At 37.8% G+C, this 21888-nt stretch overlaps 1 protein-coding gene across 16 annotated transcripts in view; it reads right to left on the bottom strand.

The window, feature by feature from the left end:
- FOXP1 (forkhead box P1) overlaps positions 1 to 21888 on the bottom strand; it is a 556626-nt gene that overhangs the window by 72349 nt on the left and 462389 nt on the right. For 13 of the 16 annotated variants that reach the window (XM_075005970.1, XM_075005965.1, XM_075005964.1 and 10 more), the window contains 4 exons: positions 17405 to 17542; positions 16271 to 16360; positions 10459 to 10618; positions 3107 to 3311 (listed from right to left, as the gene is read on the bottom strand). In XM_075005970.1, coding sequence (XP_074862071.1) covers positions 3107 to 3311; positions 10459 to 10618; positions 16271 to 16360; positions 17405 to 17542 — 593 coding nt within the window. The remainder of the gene's footprint in view (positions 1 to 3106; positions 3312 to 10458; positions 10619 to 16270; positions 16361 to 17404; positions 17543 to 21888) is intronic. The other 3 variants (XM_075005971.1, XM_075005980.1, XM_075005973.1) reach the window with 1 other exon arrangement.

The following is a 21888-nucleotide window of genomic DNA, read 5'->3' as shown; positions in this document are numbered from 1 at the left end:
TGACTACAAGTGCATGGGTCTTACACTGAACATGCCCTGTCAGCAACCCCATTCTTTTAAAGAGGTGCATCTCCCTTGACAATCAATGCACAGGTACCATAGGAGGCGTGAGGAGGATGACCCCAGGTGGTCCACACCACACAGGACACTCTGGGTAAGACTGCGGCATTCTTGTGCAAATCTGTTCCCCCTGTGAAAACTGTGCTTCCAGCTGGGTCTCAAGATATAGCCCCACTGGAGCATGTGAGATAGCAGCTTAGTTGGGAGCTGTTAGTAGTTCTAACAGCTTAGTTGCCATAACCTGACATCCCTTCCTATCTGAACAAAATCTGCATTGATGTCGGTATGAGTTTTGACAGGATTGGGTCCATACACTTAACTCCCCAGATTCATTTTTCATTCTGGTACTGGAGAAGAATAAAACAGGATGTCCATGCGCATTGCAACTATTTTGTACATTTCTCCCTTGTGCTTGCTTTTAAATATAGATCTCGACCCACAGGGGTGATATGCTTTTCTTACTATTCATCAACCAGCCTGAAGACAGTGATGGAAGACGAATACTCTGACCATGAAGGAGAGAGAGAAAGACGTCTAAACAAGGAGAGTTTTGTGTGTCGGATGAAATCTAGGCAGGCACCACAGTGCCTGATGAGACTGCTGCAAACACCTTAAGTGCATCAATAGGCTCTCTTCTACGTATAGTTCCCTGGTCTGCTTATGGGTAAAGATGTAATTCAATCACTTCAGCAAATGGATAGCATAAACCTTCAGCATCTCAAATAGCAAAACACTAAGCAAAGCCCTTAGCCCTTTTATTTTAATTCCCAGCATCTTTGTATTTTTATTTCGATAACATGATAATGAAGGGAATGCAACAGATAAACAATTGAGTATTCTAATAAATGAACAATAAACTCTGTGTTATAAATTCAACTGAGATTTTTTCCGAAGGTCTCTCTCTAACCTATTACATCTCAGAACATGCAGTGATACATTAATAACTTTCTAATGAATTCTGTGGAATTTCACTAACATACATATGACCTTGTTTGCAAAGAGTAATTACCTTCAGACCAACAATTAAAATTTAGTATACAGACTAAATATTTTTCCAGCTCTACTTTGCAATGATATGAAAAGCAAGGTTCCTACTCAGTGAGAGGAGACCCATTTGATTGCGTGGTCTTTAGTTGTTTTAAAAACCAGAAATACTTTTAAAAAAAAATGATCAGAAAATTATAAACGTTTCTAGTTTAGGTGTACAAGACGCAAACCACACAATCTAGTCATTCAATGAAATACTATCAAGTTGGTTTAGTACCCCAACTAGACCCTGGTGGAAACTATATCCCTAATGGTGCATCTTATAACCAATATATTGGTTTCATATCTATACATAAATGTACAATTATAGGAATGTCAGAATCCTTCCTAAGTAACAAAAGTATTCTCACTGTATATAACAATATCTCAACAGTAATTTTCTCACGGATGTGTTCTTCTATATATTATACCTATGCGTAACAGCTTGATTTTCTTAATGTTAGAAAGATACAATATGTGTTTATGTTGTTTTCTTTATCAACAAGCTTTCAATCACTGGAATAACTCCCAGGCTTGGGGGAAAAAAAATCACTATTTACCAGTGAGTAAAAGAGTGAAGGAAGAACAAAACTATCCATTTCTGTGGCATCCAGATTTTATCAAAACCTAAAAATTTTAATTTCTAGGCTAGCAAAAGGAACCTTCTGAAATGTCAACTAATGTTCACAGTACTGTCTTCCTTAGTCTGCAGAACCACTTCCAGTCCCTCTGCTGGTGTTTCCAATTAGCAGAAAAGAGAAATTCAAGAGTTTGGTCAAGTTCAACGTTGCTGCTCAAAACCTCTGTGGACAAATCTCACTCTGAAGCTTGGGAAAGTTTGCAGAAAACTACAGACTGCTTAAAAGGAAGGACAGCGTAACAGAGACATCTCATCTGCAAGAGCAGACAGACTGGTAGAGGGATGAAGACTACTGAAAGTGGTTCTGAGATGAGGACCTCCTTTCAGCAGGTGAGAACAGACTTGAAAAAAACAGAGAAGTCTCCCTAGCTGGAATCCCAAACACACCTGTCCATCATGTCATTGTGGGCAGGACTGAATTTCTCATCAGAGCATGTTGTAGGACCTTACCAGGAGGACATAAACTCAGATAACCCTCTTGGTTTGACATGTCCGTGCACCTGGAGGCTCTAGTCTAAACAAAACTTTAAGCCTGAACTCTTACAGCAGCTTTCCAATCAAGAACGAAAACTGCCAATAACTTAGGAATACAGATTTCACTGTAATCAGGAATTTAAAAAAAAAAAAAAGTTAGAAATACCTTATGAAAGTGATGCATAAATGTCAGGGGAAAAAAATCCCAACAGAACAGCATTCACATCAAGAGGAACCTGCACTTAAGAATCATCTTCCACAGGCAAGCACTAAATTAAGCCACCACTTTCACAATGACCACCCAGGCAAGTACAAATTAATTCCAACATTTTAAAACCAACATTGCGCAAGCAATCTGAACTCACAAGAACTTTAAAACACATACTGCACTTTTTAGCTACCTGGTGAACTCAAGTCTGCTCTGTTCTGGGAGAATGGGTGAGTACAGAAGATCTGCAACCATACATCATAGAGTAAGATAAAGGACTACAACATGGCAACAAGTGGATGATGTCTGATAAAATGGGAGGTACTGAACAACCAATTCTTCCTCACCCTGGTTTACATCCGCAGGGTACATCTTAACAATATGTTGGAAAAGTTAAAACACTTAAAACCTTCACAAAGATTGTATTCATTACAATTTTAATAAATTTATCGTGCCTGCATAACATGCATGCATCATGTAACGTCGATCCAATTAGCAAGCCATGAAGACCTAAAACAAAAGGGCCAAATTCTGTCCTATCATAAATCTTCTGTAAACCCAGTAATGGGAGGAGAAAGAAAAATGTGGGTTAGGCTGTTGGCCATCCTTGAAATTAATCCCCCCTTAAGAGGCACCGATATCACAATAACCAGATACTGGTTTACACACAGACAGATGTATATTCTACCAGCACCTACCTCTCCCTTTTAGGAGTGTGGACTGATAACTGTCCATTAGTTGAGGCATGGGGGTTTATTATTAAGGAGGTCTTAGAAGGTGCTGAAGAGGAGACACATGTGGTGGACAAGTCCAAACTGCTGTGATTGTTGCTTGCGGATTCCTCTGCTGTGTGAGAGCTCGTCACTTCTTTCCAGAGCTGCTGCAATTCTGTTGGAATCATGCCTAAAACAAACAAATTGGATAATTAAATCAATTAACAGCTAATGTGGCCGTCTTAAAACAGTAATTAAATCAAAGAGTGAGTAAATAAAGCCTAGTGTTAGTTCTCCCTGTTTTTTTTTTTTTAAACTAAAGGCTAATACAGAAGTAACACTTCATGCTTCCTGCTAAATTGATCAGCGCCCAACATGCAGTTCCTATTAAAGCAAGATTTCTTGGGGCGGGGGGGGGGGGGGGGAAATGTGCCGTTAATTAGTATTTCTATGATTTTTGTACCAGACAGCCCAATCCCAGAGTCCCTTTGGAGGCAGAGCTCCAAACGAATTTTGCCTGTGAGATGACTGCAAGAAACTGAGGCCAGACTATACTCTGCAGCCCTCTGAAGAAGTTTTCTTGCATTTTTAAAAAGAGCAAACTACATTCTGATCTATTTTTAAAACCAAGGAAGATATTTAAATAAAATTATTCAACTGTGTTATAATGACAACATGAACTACATTATGACTAATTTTGCAGTTTAGGTTTAAATGATGACAAATAGCTTTGTTATTAAATACAGTTTTTATTAATCACTTTTAGACATAAATTATGAATTCATATTGTCTTCCTGGAATGCTTTTCAAATTTTAACACTCAAATTGATTACACTATGATTATTTCATTAACACACCTATCTTTCTCATTAATTTTGGTTTCTAGTACTGCTCATTTAATTGATGGATGTGTCTATTGAAAAACTGTATAACTTTCTATACAAGTAACACTATTATTACTGTCATTTTTTTAGATCAATGCTAACGAGCCATTCAAAGTAAAATGAAAATATAAAATAAGCTTCAAGAAATGCTGTTTCACAGGGGTATCAAAATGGACACTAGCTTTATTTACAATCTTCAACCAGCATTCTGCACTAAGAGAACTTTGCAAAACACCAGTGGGATAAAATTCATCATTGGAGATACACTAGGAGTAACACGGGCCCAGTACAACCTGGATGCTATACTTTGATCATGTTATAAACATAACCTTTATTCAGAATGCATTGATCTAACACCTCACAACGCAGAACACTTCAATACTATTTCAGAAGGGCATGGGAGAACAGAATAACCAGAAGTGATGACATTTTTTAAAGACATCTAAAAAGTCAAATCTTGAAGGTCTTTTTAAAAAAAAAAAGACCACAAACATCTGCTTTGGAACTGGAATTTCTGGGTGTTTGGTTCACTGTTAATTGTTTTAGTCTGCTGTAATTCTGCAGCTATCCTAAGGAAATCTGCCATTTTCTGAATACACAGCAGCAGCTCAAACAGACACGTCTCCAACCAAACCTAGGGTACTAGGAGGGGGGAGGCAGTATGCCTTATATTCATTTGAAACACATAATAAAAAATGCCAAGGTCTAAATTTAATTTATTTTTGTCATTTAGAATACAATGGATAGATAATCATCTCAACGTGATCAGCCAAACATCTTTACTTTGCTAAACTGTTAAAGATTTTAATTATGCTAGCTTTGGAGAGCACTGGTCTAATGAGGCGATAGACTCCAGAGAATCTAAGTGGTTAAGAACTGTGAAATGAGTCTGATAGGATTTTTTTTTATATTCACCGTGGATCGTTTGCATATCAAAGAGGAGTAAATTATTGCACGACAGACCAATAACCTTCCCCGCCTTTCTGAGAGTAGCATTAACAAAAACAGTTGGTCTCTGCTAACCGTTCACTACAAAAAAAAAAAACAAAAAAAAAAAACCCTAAAAATGAGTAAGTATCTGCAATTAATATATATTGCAAGAGAAGCGTCAATTTATACATTGTGATCAGACAGTCTTAGGACACGTCTATTTCTCTAAAGCTAAGGTATTTATCTTTCATAAATATCAAATGCCAATTTTATTGTGATGGTTTTTGTCCCAAATGAGCATTTACTTATTGGACATATTTAATTATTATTTGTCCCCTGAAAATAAACCTTGGAGGCAAATTAGACAAAGAGAAAGGTCAGTACACAAGCCTATGTCCTGTTTTGTTGCATCTGGGTGATTATTTTCAAACACCTTGCAAAGTGACAGTGTGGGGTGTATTTTTAGCTAACACGCTTGACAGGACTGTCAGCACACTAACAATTACCTGTGAATAGGGCTGACCCTTAGGCCATTGTTTACTCAATTGAAACAATAGTGAATAGGCCTGTCTGTTGATGATAACATATTGATATGAGACCATATGAGTCCACGACACCTATTTTTACTGTGGGGGACAAATAAATATAGAAAGACTAAAAGTCCACTTATTTTATTTTTTGCCAAAATCAGCAGTCGAGTTTTAATTGAGGAAATCTTTGGAATTCGCAGAATCATTTTCGGATGTATTAAAGCTGCATCTGAAGACAAAGCTTTTAAGTGTTACAGCAGTAACCTCCTTTCTGCAAGTTGGTAGGTTTGTTCTACACTTAACACACATGCATAACTCTTATTAACATTAAATGTGAATTACACCCATACACTGAATAAACAAAAAGCAGTCAAGTAGCACTTTAAAGACTAGCAAAATGGTTTATTAGGTGAGCTTTCGTGGGACAGACCCACTTCTTCAGACCATAGCCAGACCAGAACAGACTCAATATTGAAGGCACCGAGAACCAAAAACAGTAAGCAAGGAGGACAAACCAGAAAAGGATAATCAAGGTGAGCAAATCAGAGAGTGGAGGGGAAGGTCCATACATTGAATGGTGACTGTAATGCTCAGTTTGGAAGTGTAAGGCAGCAAATTCTGTCTAGTAGAAATCAGTGTAGGTAACAAGAGCAAGGGTTTCAGGACAGGATTAAGTAATAGAATTGGAATTATGACCTCATCTATATATACACAAATGATACCAGTTACTTTCAAATGGCCTAATCATTTGGTTCAAAAGCAAAACTTAACTCTTCAACAATAATTCCACAGATGATTCCTAACTAAATGGTCAAAGTGACAAATGAACGATATGCTTATTGCTCATCAATCTAAATCACCATTAAATACAGTGCCACTAAATGTATATTCCCAAATTATGGAATAAATACCAAAATCACACCAAATAAATCCATTAACATAATAATGGATGTAATTTACCCTTATATGATTTCCCTTTAATATTAAGGGGCAACTTTCTGAGTGCAAACAACAGGATTTAGACCTATACTTGCCTAATCCGTGAGAGCAAACAACTAGATGCCTCTAGCCTATTATTTGTACTTAATCATGATCCAATGTGGTATTTGCACAAATTAATTTTATAGCTTGATTTGAACAAATAGCCCTAATAGTTCAGAATATTTCTCAAATTGGCTTTATTTAAAATTGTGGCTGTGGATGTGTCCAAGTACAAAGCGGCAAAGACGACAAAAATACAACATTAGAGGATGTGTTATTTAGCACAAGACAACCACAAGTGTGGAAACAAAAATGTAGTTTTAAGCAATGAACAAATTCAGAAAACCGAAACAAAAGTTACTTACAAACTGTGGTTCACTTCATTGATTTTTTTTTTCTTAAATAGTACAAATGCTGTTTGCCATCTTGAACATGGCAAATGTTTTAATTTGTCATGAGCACATGCCTACATCTACTCAAGCTTTCTGTGTGTTTTAATGTATTTGTTCCACTCAGGTAAAATACTCTCAAAAGGCTTGACTAGAGATACTTTTCTTAAATTGAAGCATTTGTTACACATTATTTTGAATCGTGACTCTGGCTCATCATTGCATTTTTCAGGACAACTAGTCCCTTTCATTATGAAAGAAAATGCAGGCATGGGTTTAAAAAATGTATGCTGTGGGGACAGTTGACAGATTACTGTTCCTGGAACTCAATTTCACAACCTCAGGTATCACTGGCTCAAAGACAAACTGAGATGCTCAACCTCTTTTTGTCCTTGTACTGCCATACCCAGGTGACCATGTTCAAGGAAGCAGAAAGTTGATTTAAACCTCATAATGACATCAGTTTTAAACCATCATCTCTCTGATGATAAAAAAAAGTATTGTACTCCAACCTGTCTGAATTGTCAAGTTTTTTTTAAGCTGTGTCCCAGTTTCACAAAAGATATCAACATTACAGTCCATTTCCCCTCTAGAATCACACCTCTGAAGCATCTTTGTTTATATTTATGTGAACTCTAGCATGCAGCTAGGCACCTCTTACGTTTTAAATATGTTCCTTCCTAATGTTGTAGGGACTAATAGTTACACTACACTGCTAACCATATCCATCAATGTCATGACTGCTGAATTACCCACTGGTGTTTCTGATGTGCTACTGCACAGATTACACTTCATGCATCACCACATTCATTTCTTTCACATTACACATGAGCGTGTCTTGTCACTGCCCAATTGCCCTCTTCTGGACAGCTTAACTGATGTACTATACTATGAACCTTACTGAGCAAACTTAATAGGATAGGAGCTGTGGGAAAAATTAGAAAGGTTGAAGCTGGAGTCCAGTGCATGTGTAGGAACAGCTTGCGATGTTTGCAATAATAAATTTGAAGGTGTAATTAATGCGCACTATAACATTTGGCAAGTACAAACATTATAGCCTCCATGCCCTTCTTCAGGCTTAGATTTGTACTACATTCCCTCTGCCCCACCTCCATCATCCCTTGTTCACAATGATGTCCTAGAGGAGGAGTAAATATCAAAGGCCTGAACCTGCAGTGCTCATAGATGCAGCTTCTACCACTGAAGCTAAAGGGGATGATTCTACAATACAGCGATCTTTTGAAAGAAGTTCTTCTGGAAGTACCTCTTCCAAAAAAAACCTCTTTCAAAAGAGCACATGAAAAAGCAGATTTAAAAAAAAAAAAAAAAAAAAAGCATCCACACAGACCCTGCTCTTTCAAAAGAATTGGCCAGGGATTGAGAAATCTGTTGCCATGAGTACCGCTCTTTCAAAAAAAAGGGCACCTGGGGCATCTACACACTTTTTTTTCCTGAAAGAACCTTTTGGAAAAAGGCGCTCCTCCTCATCTGGGAGAGGAAGAGGGCTGCCGGAAAAAGTGCTGCATTCTTTTGATTTCAGATTGCAAGAGTGCATTTTGTGTGTAGACGATCTGTGGGTTCTTTCGGAAAGAACCCAGTTTTTTCAAAAGAACTTCCTAATGTAGATGCAGCCAGGGAGATTTACATGTGTGCCAAATTCAACATGAAGCCTCCCTAATGTATGCAGCCAGACCATAAATAATGCATGCAGAATTTAATCTTTTCAAACTGAAGTTGGAAAAGGGATAGTAGTAAATGCGTGGCCCAGACTAGACAATGAGCTGTCCATGAAGGTATCTCCCAACCTCCACCTGGGCTAAAACTTGTGGGTTACATCACCCTTTCACCTGCAAGATTATGTGTAATTTGTGGGGAAACAGTGGAGCATAAATTCTTCCTTCTGTTTAAAAGTGAGTGTATCCGAATATAGATGCACTATAGGGTTTGAGCCTTGAGGTAACATCATTCAGCCTGAGCCAGTTTGAGAGGCTGAACTGATTCTTTAAATTTACAAATAAAAAGCAGTCTTACAACACCTTAGAGATTAACTAACTCATAAAATCATGAGCTTTTGTGGAAGCTGTGAAAGCTCCTCACCTAATGAATTTGTTAATCTCTAAGGTGCTACAGGTCTGTTTTGCTATTTGTGAAGTTACAGACTAACACAGCTACCCTCTAGCTCTTCACATTTACGGGGGTTTTTTTTGGGGGGGGGACTGGGGGAAGAGGAGGAGAGGGGAGAAGAGAAGTGAAAAACCCTTCAGAAACACCAGCATTAGACTTTAAAGACCTGCTTTTTCTCAAGCCATGACAATTTTGAACAATCTGCCTTCTTAATAAGAACAGCCTGGGCTGAGGCTGATCTCAGTGTCCTAAGGCTTGCAACATGGATACACTCAGAAAAAATGAAAAAGAGAAGGAATGAAACATAGATTTTTTTAACCATTCTCAAGAGTATTGCTAAATAAAAAGGAGTTATTGACACATTTAAAACAAAATTTCATAACCTATGTAGTTCAGGAGTACTAATTTACTGCAGTGTGTGTGACTGACTGTGGAAAGATGCCCAGCGTCTGCTTCTCACTTTATGCCAGCATAACGCTAGTAACATCAACAGAATTAATCCCAGCTTGCTTCAGCTTGAGAGGAGGATGGAGCTATGCCAGTTTACGCTAGCTGAGGATTTGGTCCACTGCATTTAGATTTCCAGCGAAACTGAGGATGAGTGAAGGATGAGTAAAGCAGGTATGGAAAAAACCCTAAACATTCCCACCTTTGCCTGTACCTTGAGATAAAAGGGAATCAGCTCCCACCAGTGGGTAATGTTTGGGTCTTATTTCCTGCCAGAAAGGACCTCAAGTGCCAAAAACAAGTGAATGGCTACTCGCCACCTATTCCTAGCCACGACCAAAGTATCAGTAATCTTCCTAGCACACCTATTTTAAACAGCTCTAGATTAGTAGACTCTGGAGGCCCAAGTCTAGCCTTCTGGACACGCATACAAATTGAACCCAGTCTTCATACCATGTGACCACCCCTAGGCCAGTGCAATCCAACGCTTCATTGCTCTGCTTCCCCAGAAGAGTTACAAACCTTCTAATGTGCCTTTGTCAATTCATTTCTTATCCACTACTCTCCCAGCCTGGGGGAGCTTTAATCTCATTTTGATGTGGGCAAGGGATAGCTCAGTGGTTTGAGTATTGGCCTTATGAACACAGGGCTGTGACATTAATCCTTGAGGGGGCCATTCAGAGGTCTGGGGAAAAGAAAAAAAAGTCCATCAGGGATGGTGATACAGGTCCTGCTGTGAGTGCAGGGGACTGGACTTGATGACCTGTTAAGGTCCCTTCCAGCTCTATGAGACAGGTACATCTCTAGATCTTTGCTCAAGACCCAAAAGGGTTACTGCTGCTGGTGGTACACAATGTTCTTTCTAATCTTTACCATCCATGAATCAATTTTTCCCATCCTTGTGCAGAATAAATTTTATGTGCACTGAGGCATATATGAAAATACATCACCAGGAGAAACACAAACCAAGCTCACCAGCTGGGTGATGCTGGAATCTCTCCTGAGTGGATGTACAAGCGCACCAATGACAGGGAACACTCCCACACACGTACCTTGAGCAAGAGGCTGCAAAGGCAGGGCAGCCTGTCCAGGCTGGATCGTTAGTAGGCCTTGGCGCTGTAGAGACAGGAGGTGCTGCTGTTGCAGTTGTTGCATCTGTAAGAGCTGCTGCTGAAATGCCAACTGCTGTGTAGCCACTTGCTGTTGCTGTGGCTGAAAAGGGGGAGGGAAAAGACATAGGTGTCATTTCAGAACTAAGTATTAAAGGCATGCGAACAGCTCTCAGTTTCAAAACACTTTGTCTGAGGACAGTCATCTTCAAGCACCAAGGAATGATATCAAAAGGAGGCCCTGACCATCTCTCGTTAAAGATCCCAAGTCATTATTTCAGCAGCAGTGTTAACCACAAGGTTGTAGCCATATTCCACACTGGGCAGTTACATCCTTCCTTAACTCCTCCTGCACATCACATTAAATATTTATTCCACGTTTCTTGGTCTAAGTTGTTATGCTGTATTGAGCTACAGAAGTTTGACCCCAGAGATGGTTGCACATTGGTGGTGAATAAAGCAACCCATGTGTAATATAAAGTGCCTGTGGTGATCCTTTCGGGATGAAAAGAAAATCGTATTGCAAGGTCATATCATACTTAAGAGGAATGAAAAATAATCCTGTGCCATGCTCCATTTACTCATGCTAGGACTGTCTCAACTATTAAGGCAACTGATTGGGTTAATTTATTGCATTTTCTATACTTGCACTCTCTTATTCATTAATCAACTTACAGTACTTTCACCTGTATATTGAATTGTTCTGTACTATATTTAAGACTTTTACTTTCTGCACTTTGAAAATTTTAATTATTCGCACTATAAAGAAAACTGAGCTGCTGTACTCCACTGGGATTTGAACCTTGAACCTTTGAGGTGTAAAAGAACATGTTGCTTTTCTCACTAGTGCGCCCGGAGAAGCTTTTAACTACTCTGTTTATCACTTCTGACATAAATAAATGAGAAAAAAATCAGACCTTTGAAGACGAAAAACTTCATCTAATATTGTTAATTAGCCATGACAAACGATGAAATAACATTGTAAATCTTTCATAGAAACAGCCACTAGATTTTAATTACATACATTCATAATTTAGCAAACATCATCTTACTTGAATGTGAGTGTTTAATATATACTGTACTCCAAGCTTCATAGTCCTTAATTTTGCTTCACTTAAGGAACCCTCTAGGTTTTGCTTCTATGCTCATCTTGTATTTTATTTGCTTTGTTCTTAAAAAGCCACAAAAGGCTTTGCATTTTGATAAATATCTTTTTATTTATTGTGCAATGACAAGAGGAAAACTTTTGTTGTGTAAAATATCAATACATCATGCCAGTGTTTAGCAGTTCCTTGTGCTAGCCAAAAACAATTTATGTAGATTTCCTTAGTAATTATCTGAGTGATAGAAAGATAATACAGTGCAGCAGTACAATAAATAGAAGGAAATTATCTAATATCCCTAATCTGCTAGGAATCATATCAAGGTGGAGGTCTTATCCACATTATAGCTAACAATTATGGAAAGAAAATTAACTCTTACAAAACTGCAGGCACAGATACTTTTAAATAGAGTCCAATCTTGACCTTTTTCACCCTCCTTCATTTTAATGCCTGACTGTTACTTTAAAGATCCTCAGCCAGTACACAACAGTGAAATCCACTGAAGTAACATTGGTTTATACCAATTGAGAATCTGGCCCTACACTTTTAAAAGCCCCTGAAAAAAGTGAAGGAATTCACTCCATTCACATATGGAATGCTCCATTCAGATCACAGGAGAGGCATCAGTGAAATGATGAGAAAAGAGCCAGAACAGTCATGCTCAATTTCGACAACAGCTTGGTTAAAAATATTATATTTATATTTGCGAAAGTTAAGAGTAATGGAAGCAACTTTTTCTGTAATCTTCAAATAGTTTATTTTATAGCAAAAGCCCAACCAATCTAACGTTAATAACCAATTTCAGACCTACCCCCATACCACTGAGAAAGTTATTTGAGCTCTATTCTGAAAAAAACAAAATCTACAGAACTGACAACAAAAATTTAAACAAATTAAAACTAAGAGGCAGAATTTTCATTTATAAAACAGCATGCTCAAAATGACCCAATTGCTTTCCCCATTTTGCAAGTTTTCAGGTTAACATGAACCACAATGACAGTGATGGTCATGTCTGAATAATTTTTTCGGCTCCTCAGATGTTCTCATAATAAAAGAAATGTTAATGCTATCACATAAAAAACTGACTTAAAATACTCCCTGATTTGGACATGTTGGTAACTCGCCATCTTAACGTAAATTAGGATTTTACAACACCTTATTTATATACATTGACTGATGCCCGTTTGCTTGTCTTCTCAGCTCATGAAAGCTCTCTATATTTGAAAAGCCAGGATATAAAAGTATACAAGGCCCATTGTCCAAGAAAGAATTTAAAAGCAACACAGTTGCCAAACTGTGCTCCCCACCCAGTTACCAAACACAGGATACAAGTCAGTTTGTTTACTTCTCACAATTGAATGCATACAAAAAAGGTCTCAGTGCAGTCCTGTTGTCAGGTCAGTAGTCAGTGTTAAAATGCTGAAATATCCTGATAAAACTTGCATTTTTGATCCCCTCCCTAAAGCGTCTGTCAAAGGTCTGTTTTCCTTTCTTAGGTTACTCCCTACCGCCTAACATAAACTGTCAAAACTGCTGGAGGACAAACCGCCTTTTTAAAACAATCCTTTTCACCCAACTGGAATGCACAAAATGGGATTCTTCTGCTACATTTAAAAATTAATTCTGTCCACTGTTTCTCTCAGGCACTTCTGTCAGGTACCAGGAAATCAGTTTTGTGGGCACAACGAACTAGGTTTTTTCTTTTTTTTTTTTTAAAAAGGTTGAAGTGAGTTACAGAAAGAGCTCTTGTGATCACTAATGGGAATTGTGTGCAGAACTTGCTCTGTCTCAAGCTGTAAATTACCCCTGAATATAACATAAAAGAAAAGGTTGCAGAACTCCTGTATATTGTTCTGGTTATAGGTCAAATCTCTGACTAATACGGTTTTGGGGCTTTTTTATTTTTTAGTAAACTGATAGTACAGCATTATGAGACACTAATGACTGGGGGATGCAGTAAATTAATACACTTGTTCCATCTGTCAATGTCCCAGTTCAAACCTTATTAAAATTATAACCACCAATCCACATCACAAAACTGCTAGCATGTGACTCTATTATTATTTTAGGTACAAAAAAGGACCACCAACTGCATGCTAATTTAGCAAGAACACCCTCTTCAGCTCAAAAAAGAAGGGCAGAAAAACCTATGGGATGAGATGTATTGTTGAAATAGGCCTCTAACTAAAATAATCTAAAAAATACTAAAAGCAAAAGGAAGTGTCTTGGAACCTTATTCTCCAATGTCTATTATATTATAATATTCTTCTTAAAACAGGAAGGAGTCTTTTCTTTTTGTAACTCTGGATAGTGCAATATCAGAAGTGTGACCACAGTAACTCAGTGCATTAGATATTAAAATGCCATCACATTGTCTAACTTCTCTTCTTGCCTTTTAACACAAAGTATTTTTTCTTTCAACTCCAAGCCATCATCTTTGTGTCTGAGATGCTCTCCTGTCTGACAACAGCAATTTAGAAGAGTTAACTTTTATCATTCATTCTGCTGTGTAACTTTCCCCTTCAAATTTCTTTATCTGCCCTCTGAGCTCATCTGAACTTTCATGTTCTCTCAGCATGCAGGCTTGCATTCAAAACTATGTCTAATAGACCAAATAAGAGGTTAATAAGAAGTGGCAACAGAAAGAAAAAATACAATCCCTGGTAACTGATAAGAATGACAGTGGCAGCCCTTTATTGTTTGTCTTCAAATATAGAGTTAAAGATCTTTAAAAAACTAAATTTTGACGCCTTTGAAAAGAAAGAAGCACAAAATAACAACAGGGGGTTATTGCCTGCCAGCCACAGGGGAGAAGCTCCATAATTCTTATTCTCCCTTTTGAAGGCTGTTAGAAATCTGATTCAAAAAAGCAACAGCAGAAGGAGAAAGCCTCTTGAGGCTATAGCCATTTCCTGTGATCATGCATAATGCGCTTCAAAAGTGGGTTTTTACCAATTCTGTTGATCAATTGCACCTCCTTCATATTCCCTCTTTTTTTCTGCTGTGTTTACATCTGATGTGACTCAATGACAAGCACTGTCTGAGACTGTGAAACAGACCTGTCATGTTGATTTATGGGCGCATCAAACCACGACTTGTCCAAACTGAAGCTCGCAGTTCATTAATTAGAGAGTTGTGACTTTGAAGTCAGCTTTCAGACTGTGGTTTTTAACATTTGGCTTAATTTATATGCTCTTGAACGTGGATCTCTAAGGAAAAAACTGAAATTCCCTTCTCGTCTTTGAACTTCTTTTGACCGCACAATAATCATTTCTTTGTCCAGAGTGATGCCTGCATCCCAGAGTCATTAACGCACACTGAACTGCCACTGATGAGTAAGCCCTACTGAATTAGAAAAACAGCCAGCAAAACAAAGCTGAGAGCATTCTGCACAGTGATATCTCACAATTACATGCCTTCCCTCCCTGTGCCATTTCCATTTTAATTACCACTAGTCCTTTAGATTTACATTTTAGACACTTTTTAATCTGTTCCCCTTTTATTATAGTGGTGCCCGTTTGCACATCGTAGTGAAGATTGGGTTGGAGTTTCCACTGTAAACCCTTATTTTCAGTGGTTTAAAGCTTAACTGCAAAAATTCGTTCTGGTTTGGAATATGGCAAGGTGGCACACCTCACCAAATTTAAAAATTAAAAAAAAAATTGATAGGGTCTTTTATATTATGTGTTCTTAGTGCAGTATGCCTGCCACAGCGACAGGAACGCATCACTGATATGAAAGGCACTACACAGCATCTCGTGCCAAGAAGCAGCTTACTCAAGAAGCAGCTTACTACGAGCTGGCCAATCAGGCTCTGATGCCACAGACTGACTAACGTAATATCCCTGAACATGGATTTATATAGCTTCTCATGCACTTCATGGAGGAATTTTGGTTTCTTAAATTTTAAATAATAATAGCCTCAACACCACAGTACAAGGAATTGAATGTAACAAAATATGCAAAGTTATGATTGCGATAAAAGCTAATGTATTCAGAGAGCAAACGTATTCAAAGTTCGGACACCTTTGGCCTTAACTTGCCCCATTCAGTCTCCGTATGGCAGTGACATCCCATCATGTCTCCTGCTAGTCCACATAGCATGTGTACTGTAATACCTAGACACATTGTGAAGAGCTGAGGCTGGCCCTGCAGTCTTATCTTTGCATCTCAGATTTTGTTGATGTGTCACAACAAATGTTCCTTAAATGCAGTTCTTGTTCTAAGATACAGCTATGACAAATGTGTAATCTGAGACTCTGCCTTGATAAAGTGAACCTACACTCAAAACCTATTGAAGTATTTCCCTGGTTTGAGAGCACAGCATCTTGACTACTGCCTCCTTATTTTCACCCAGTGTAAAATAACTTACTTCCAAAAACACACTCTCCTAAGATACTACTCAGGATACTTGTTCCAATACTCACACAGAACATCAAGGTGTAATACTGGGCTATAAAATATGTGGCAGCAAGCAAATGGAAAGCACAGGAAAATAAAAGAAAACAGGACAATAACTCTAAAGCTGAAAGCTGAGACCTGATAGAGTCAGCTCAATTGTGTAATCATTTATAAGATGAATGACAGTTTAATAGCCACTAGGCAGTCCTCTGGGATCTGTGGTTTGAAAGCAAAAGGGGTATTGTCTGTACCTCTTTAGGCTGTTTTCCAGCATGTTGTTGCTGTAAAAGTTGAAGCTGCAACTGCTCCTGTTGTTTCTTATAAAACTCTTGAAGCTGCTGCTACAAAGAAGAGGAAACACGGTAAGTAGCAAAGTAGAGGGACAAGTCAGTGCCCCTTTTGGTGCAACACACAAACTGTGATTTGAGAAACAGCATCCTTTTATCTGTAATGGTCTGACCTTTCGTTTGAAACTCGACAATAAATTCAGTGCACACTGACTATTCTTGGCATTATCGTTTGAAAAGTAATCTCCAAAATGAACTGATGAAAAACACCATTTTCTACACAAACTAATTAAAATAAGGCAAGGAATGACCTTTGATTGTAAAAACAAAGCCAAAATGCCCTCCCTGAGAGTGCCTGGTAAATCTCTGTTGTGAAACATACATGCTTTCTAAATGATACGACTTGACTGTATTACCTTTTATTCAATACATACGGACATCACAGAGAATACCTCTCCCCTCCTCCCTACTTCCCAAGTGGATAGTAAATGTACAAAGTGTAGACATGTACTCAATGAATGAGTGAGTGAGAGTGACAGTGAGGAAAGCATACACAAGGTTAGCTTGTAGTGGCCTTTAAAGTCATCATGGAATTAAAGAATGAATGTTGTGAAGTACATTCAGATAAGTAAACTTTAAAACAATACTTCATTTGTTGCAAACTTTCAACTAGCACAGGCTCACATTTTGAAATGGGGTACATCGGTTACTGAAATTCAAAGGTTAAGGCCTACAGATACGGTATATTTCTCTGGATGCAATTTTAACAGGTCATATTGTTCCATATGGGTTTAACACATTAAAACAAAAATCTCTCTCCACTATATTCCATTTATTCCAACTAGTCAGAAGGAAGTGAGGTACCAAGGTGAAAGCAATATTGGCAACTGTAGGACGGTCTGTTGGGAAAGGCCCTTAGTTTTAGTCCTTGCACTTATGTTTTCAATAGCAACAGCTAGCTTCAAAAATAAAGGAGCAATTACAGTGTAGCTCCTGCGATTTGTGCTCCAGTACGCAGGCAGCTTCCATCACTGGAATATTCAAAGACGTTAGTTCACTTATAACAGCCATCTTCACAGCTGTAAAAGAAACAATTACCTGTTGAAGCATGAGTGCCTGCTGCTGCTGGAGCAGGACCTGGAGTTGCTGGGGAGTTAGCACTTGTTGCTGGAGGATCTGCTGCATTTGTTGGGGAGTGATAACTTGAGGTGTCATCATAGCCACTGACACTGGAACCTAGAGCATGAACACACTGTGTGTAAGAAGTCAGAACACTTTCCACAACAGTTGAGTCTACTTTTTCATTTTAAGCACCCAATAATTGTTCACCCTTTGCTAGGTCTACAACACCAACCGATTTTCTGCTGTTGTTGCTAACTTCTCATTCTCTATAGTACCAAAATAATGAAGAACGCTTAGAGCTCATTGGAGTAAACATGAAAGCACTGATTTCATTTTCTCCCAGCCACGTCCTCTTTCTGCAGAACATTATAGCAATGAAATTGTTTAAATATATGAATACGGTATAAGCTGTCAAGAAAGATTTATATTTACAAGAAACAGTCAACTCAGAAAAACAGACACACAAAGAAATATCAGGTGTCCCAGACGGATGGGCTCTAGACCCTCATAAAACAAGGACTTTAAGAAAATGAGTGAAAACTCAGGGATGTGACTAGCTACACCTATGTTCCTATGCAATTTTAAACAGGAAGACCCTACTGTGATGTCTTTACCATTCCATATTCACCCAGCATACAGATGTCTTCCATTCTTTCATATTACGTGAGATACCATTAAAAGCCGCATTCCATGACATTTCAGTGACAAACAGCTACAGTGATGAACTTGATAGCATTTCATATTTGCAACTGTTAACACGTTTCTGCACGGGCATCTCTGCAAGGAACCTGTACACTGTATCTGAAAGGATGATGTCTTGTTCAGATAAAACACTGACATTAAAATGACAGGCTGTCTTGGCCAAGGTTACACAAATTGTATTCAAGCGGATACCTAATGACAATGCTATGAATTCTGCAAGCTTTCTAGAATGTAATTTAGCTATTCAAAATAATCACTGCACTTGTATTTAATTTGCAGACTACATGAGAACCATTTTGTCAGTCCCAGTAATGCAAGAAGACTATTTCACTAGAAATGATGATAAAAAAAGAAAAAGAAAATAGAAAAAGAAAAAAAATACAACAATAGAGCAAAAAAGACAAAACCCATATGACTTCTAACAGTAATATTTAAGCACCTTACTTTTCTTCAGTTTCAAATCAAATATGTGACAGCACAGAACTAAAAGCAGTAAAGGATATACTTTGTTAAAAGGGATCTCTTGTCATCTCATGTATTACAATAAAAGGTAATAACACGTTTTGCACTTTCTCTGTGCACCATTTTTAAAAAAAAATCAGCAGACAATAGCTGATCAGAAGATAAAAGATTTTTTTTAAAATCAGAGTAGTCGTCAGCAAGAGAGAAATGCAGTATTAATTTTATGTAACATTATGTTTTAATATGCAGTTTATCTTGACTTTTTCACATGATTTGTCCTGTCATTTGCATAGCAAGCTCTCATTCCTAATTTCACAGTCATTATGCACTGATGTCCTGATTTCTCAGCATCACTAATTTTGATGAACTAAAAATGGTTCCTGAAGGTCAGATGCAGGTACAGTGCACACCCTCCAATGCTGTTGGTACATGTTGTGTGAAAGTCCCGGGAACTGCTTTTAAGACATTTGTTTAGGGGAAAACAAACCAACCAAAGGAAAAGAACAAAAACAAAACAAAACAAAAACAACCTCCCCCACCACAAAAAAAAAGAAAAAAGAAATTGTTGTGTGCATTTGGCACCTCATTAACAGAGCACTGGGAGTTCACCCATGGGTTCTCAATAAAAAGAGTGCTTCTGAAGGCACACTACAACTTACACCTGGACACTCCACCACCACTAACAGGAAACAGTAACATCTGATCATTATGAAAAATAAAGATTGAATTATGGGACAGATCCTGGGTATACTCAAGTCAATGGTGAAGCCCCAATCCTGTTTGGACCAGGATTTAGCTGCATGTATATTCCTACAGCTACAGCTGTGTCACACCAATTGAGACAGACCCTGGGAAGCATCCTACGCCGTGTGATTTTTAAAATAATTTTTTTTAACTCAAAAATGTCTCACTCATCTATTGCAGACACCATCCCAGCCTTTAAGATTGACTCCTCTTTGTTATTCCATCCCCAAAGTGTTTACTTGTCCTTGAGGTTCACACTACTTTTTGTTGAAGTCTGATTGAGCAAACTGAAAAGGAAGCATTTGCAAGTGTGTTTTCTGTGCTATTCTTGGAAGACATACAATACAAATAATCTTCTGTCAGATTTCTGACAACAACCAGGGATACGGGCAGGAACAGGGTGGGGTGCTATGAACCCTACAAATCAATGATTAATACTAAGGGCCACATTATTCTGCCCTTGGTTATGGATGGACAACTCCCACTACTCCCATGGGAGTTGCATATGACAGTCTAAGGGCAAGAGTTGCCCCTACATTTCAAAAGTGTTTGTGTACCTTCCAATGCAGAATTTCTAAACAGAAACTGTTAAAACTGTGCTCAAACAGAAATGTTTTACATGGAGCAGAAAAAAGTACATGGCATCCTTCAGAGAGCAGCTATGTACTGACAAACTCAACTTTCATCACCTGAAACTCCTCTGTTAAAAAAGTTAGCTGTAGGCTCTACCTTTAATTTATGAACGTAATGAAAAGTTACATTTAACCACTTTCTGCTCTAGTAGATCATGAAAATAACTTATGGAAATTAACAAACATATTCAAATAGACCAGAAACTATTGTGTCAATGAAAAAATAAAAGAGCTCTGTTTAAGGACTTTAAACAGTTAAGAATTATAGTCTATATATCCACTCTCTTAACTCCCAATGTCCAACTTTTTCATGTAGCTAGTCCCTACTAATACTAGGAATCAAAGGGCATGCAGCACCAGCAATAGGCTATTATAGCCCACACTTTATTACCCATTACTACTGAGGTCATTAGCGGTAAGAGTGATTGTACTGGTCTTAACCTATTGATCATTGTAACTACTATCATTTAATCCTGTGTTGAATGTCTGGAAAGCTGCTAAAGGCACACAAGAGGGAGTGCTTTAGAGTTGAGAAATATAGCCAAAGCTTAGAAATTACACTTTGATTCATAAAATCTAGCCACTGGTTTAAATCAATAGTATTTAAAACAGTCATGTTAAGTTCTTAACTACAGGTCTCTACTATTCAAAGATCCCTTTTTGCATGTACTGTGTCAAAATTAAACTTTATTTTTAGATGCTATACAATATACTTTACATTACTTCAGAAAAAAATATTTATTTCTGATCTTCTGCATGATAATCAAACCTGAACTAGGGGCTATAGGTTAATTTTAGATTTTTCTCTCTCAAATGTCAATTTCAATGTGGTGCCAAACCCAAAAATAATTACAAACCTACACTGGAAATGGCTTACCTGTTTAAGTACATGAAAATGAGGATGTTTTATGAGTTAACAATGAATCACAGGAGGCAGTTCATGAAGAACTAAAATAATTATGTCTTACTGCCTTCAGGGAGTTGAAGATCAAATTAAAACTACTGGCAGATACATATAAAGAATGCTAAACTAATAGAGAACCATAGAAATCACCCTTATTAGTTGTTTATTTCTACTTTCAGAAGGACATGGTATTGCCGGTGTTGGTATATTTGATGCACGGCATGCTGAATTGTTGACTGACAATAGAGGGTGGGAGACACCCAGCTACATGTAAATCTGGCAGTAGAGGTAAAGTAAAATACAGCTGCACTTTGGCTTTTGGAATTCTACTAGTATAGACCTGCTGGCATCTAATAACAGCAAACAATGTCTTTCCTACTAACAATTGCTTACAAACTCTTCATATTTCTCTCAAGGCTCTGTTTGTTGTTTCTTGGGATTCTACAACAATCCTTTCCACTGTGGTCCATCTCCTTCACTTGCAAATATACCATGTTATAGGATGCTTACCAAGAAAAAGAAAAGAAAAACTCAAAGAACTTGGGCCAAGTTCATCCTCATTGTAACAATGGAGTTACACCAATGACGCATTTGGCACTGTTCTACCTAAATAGGCTACAGGTAAGGGGAAGAAAATGATTATAATCTATTTTTCCCCTCTTCAGTTACGTTAACATAATTTAATACTAACCAAATATTTTCAGCTAGTTCAAACTTGTATACAGAATAAACCAGCACAGAATGAAAAGTGCACATCTTATTATTGAAGTTGGCTGTACTGTTGTCAACTATATATTTAAGATGTGGATGGTTTCTTTAGGTTAAAAAAACCTCCAAAACTACAATCTTCATCAGCAAAACCCTCACCCCTTGTTATAGTGTATTCAGATTTGGCACACCTGAAGTTATCATGCCAAGTACCTGGATTTCAAGACAGTGTTTCTTTGGATGAAGGCTTTGTTGCCAAAAGTTAAATGGAGCAAAGCCATAAATAAATGCATAAAAAAAATAAAGAC

Source organism: Carettochelys insculpta, chromosome 11 (assembly GCF_033958435.1).
Source record: "Carettochelys insculpta isolate YL-2023 chromosome 11, ASM3395843v1, whole genome shotgun sequence".
Lineage (NCBI taxonomy): Eukaryota > Metazoa > Chordata > Testudines > Carettochelyidae > Carettochelys > Carettochelys insculpta.
The sequence above is the reverse complement of the archived record's forward strand: the minus strand, read 5'-3'. Positions and strand labels throughout refer to the sequence as shown.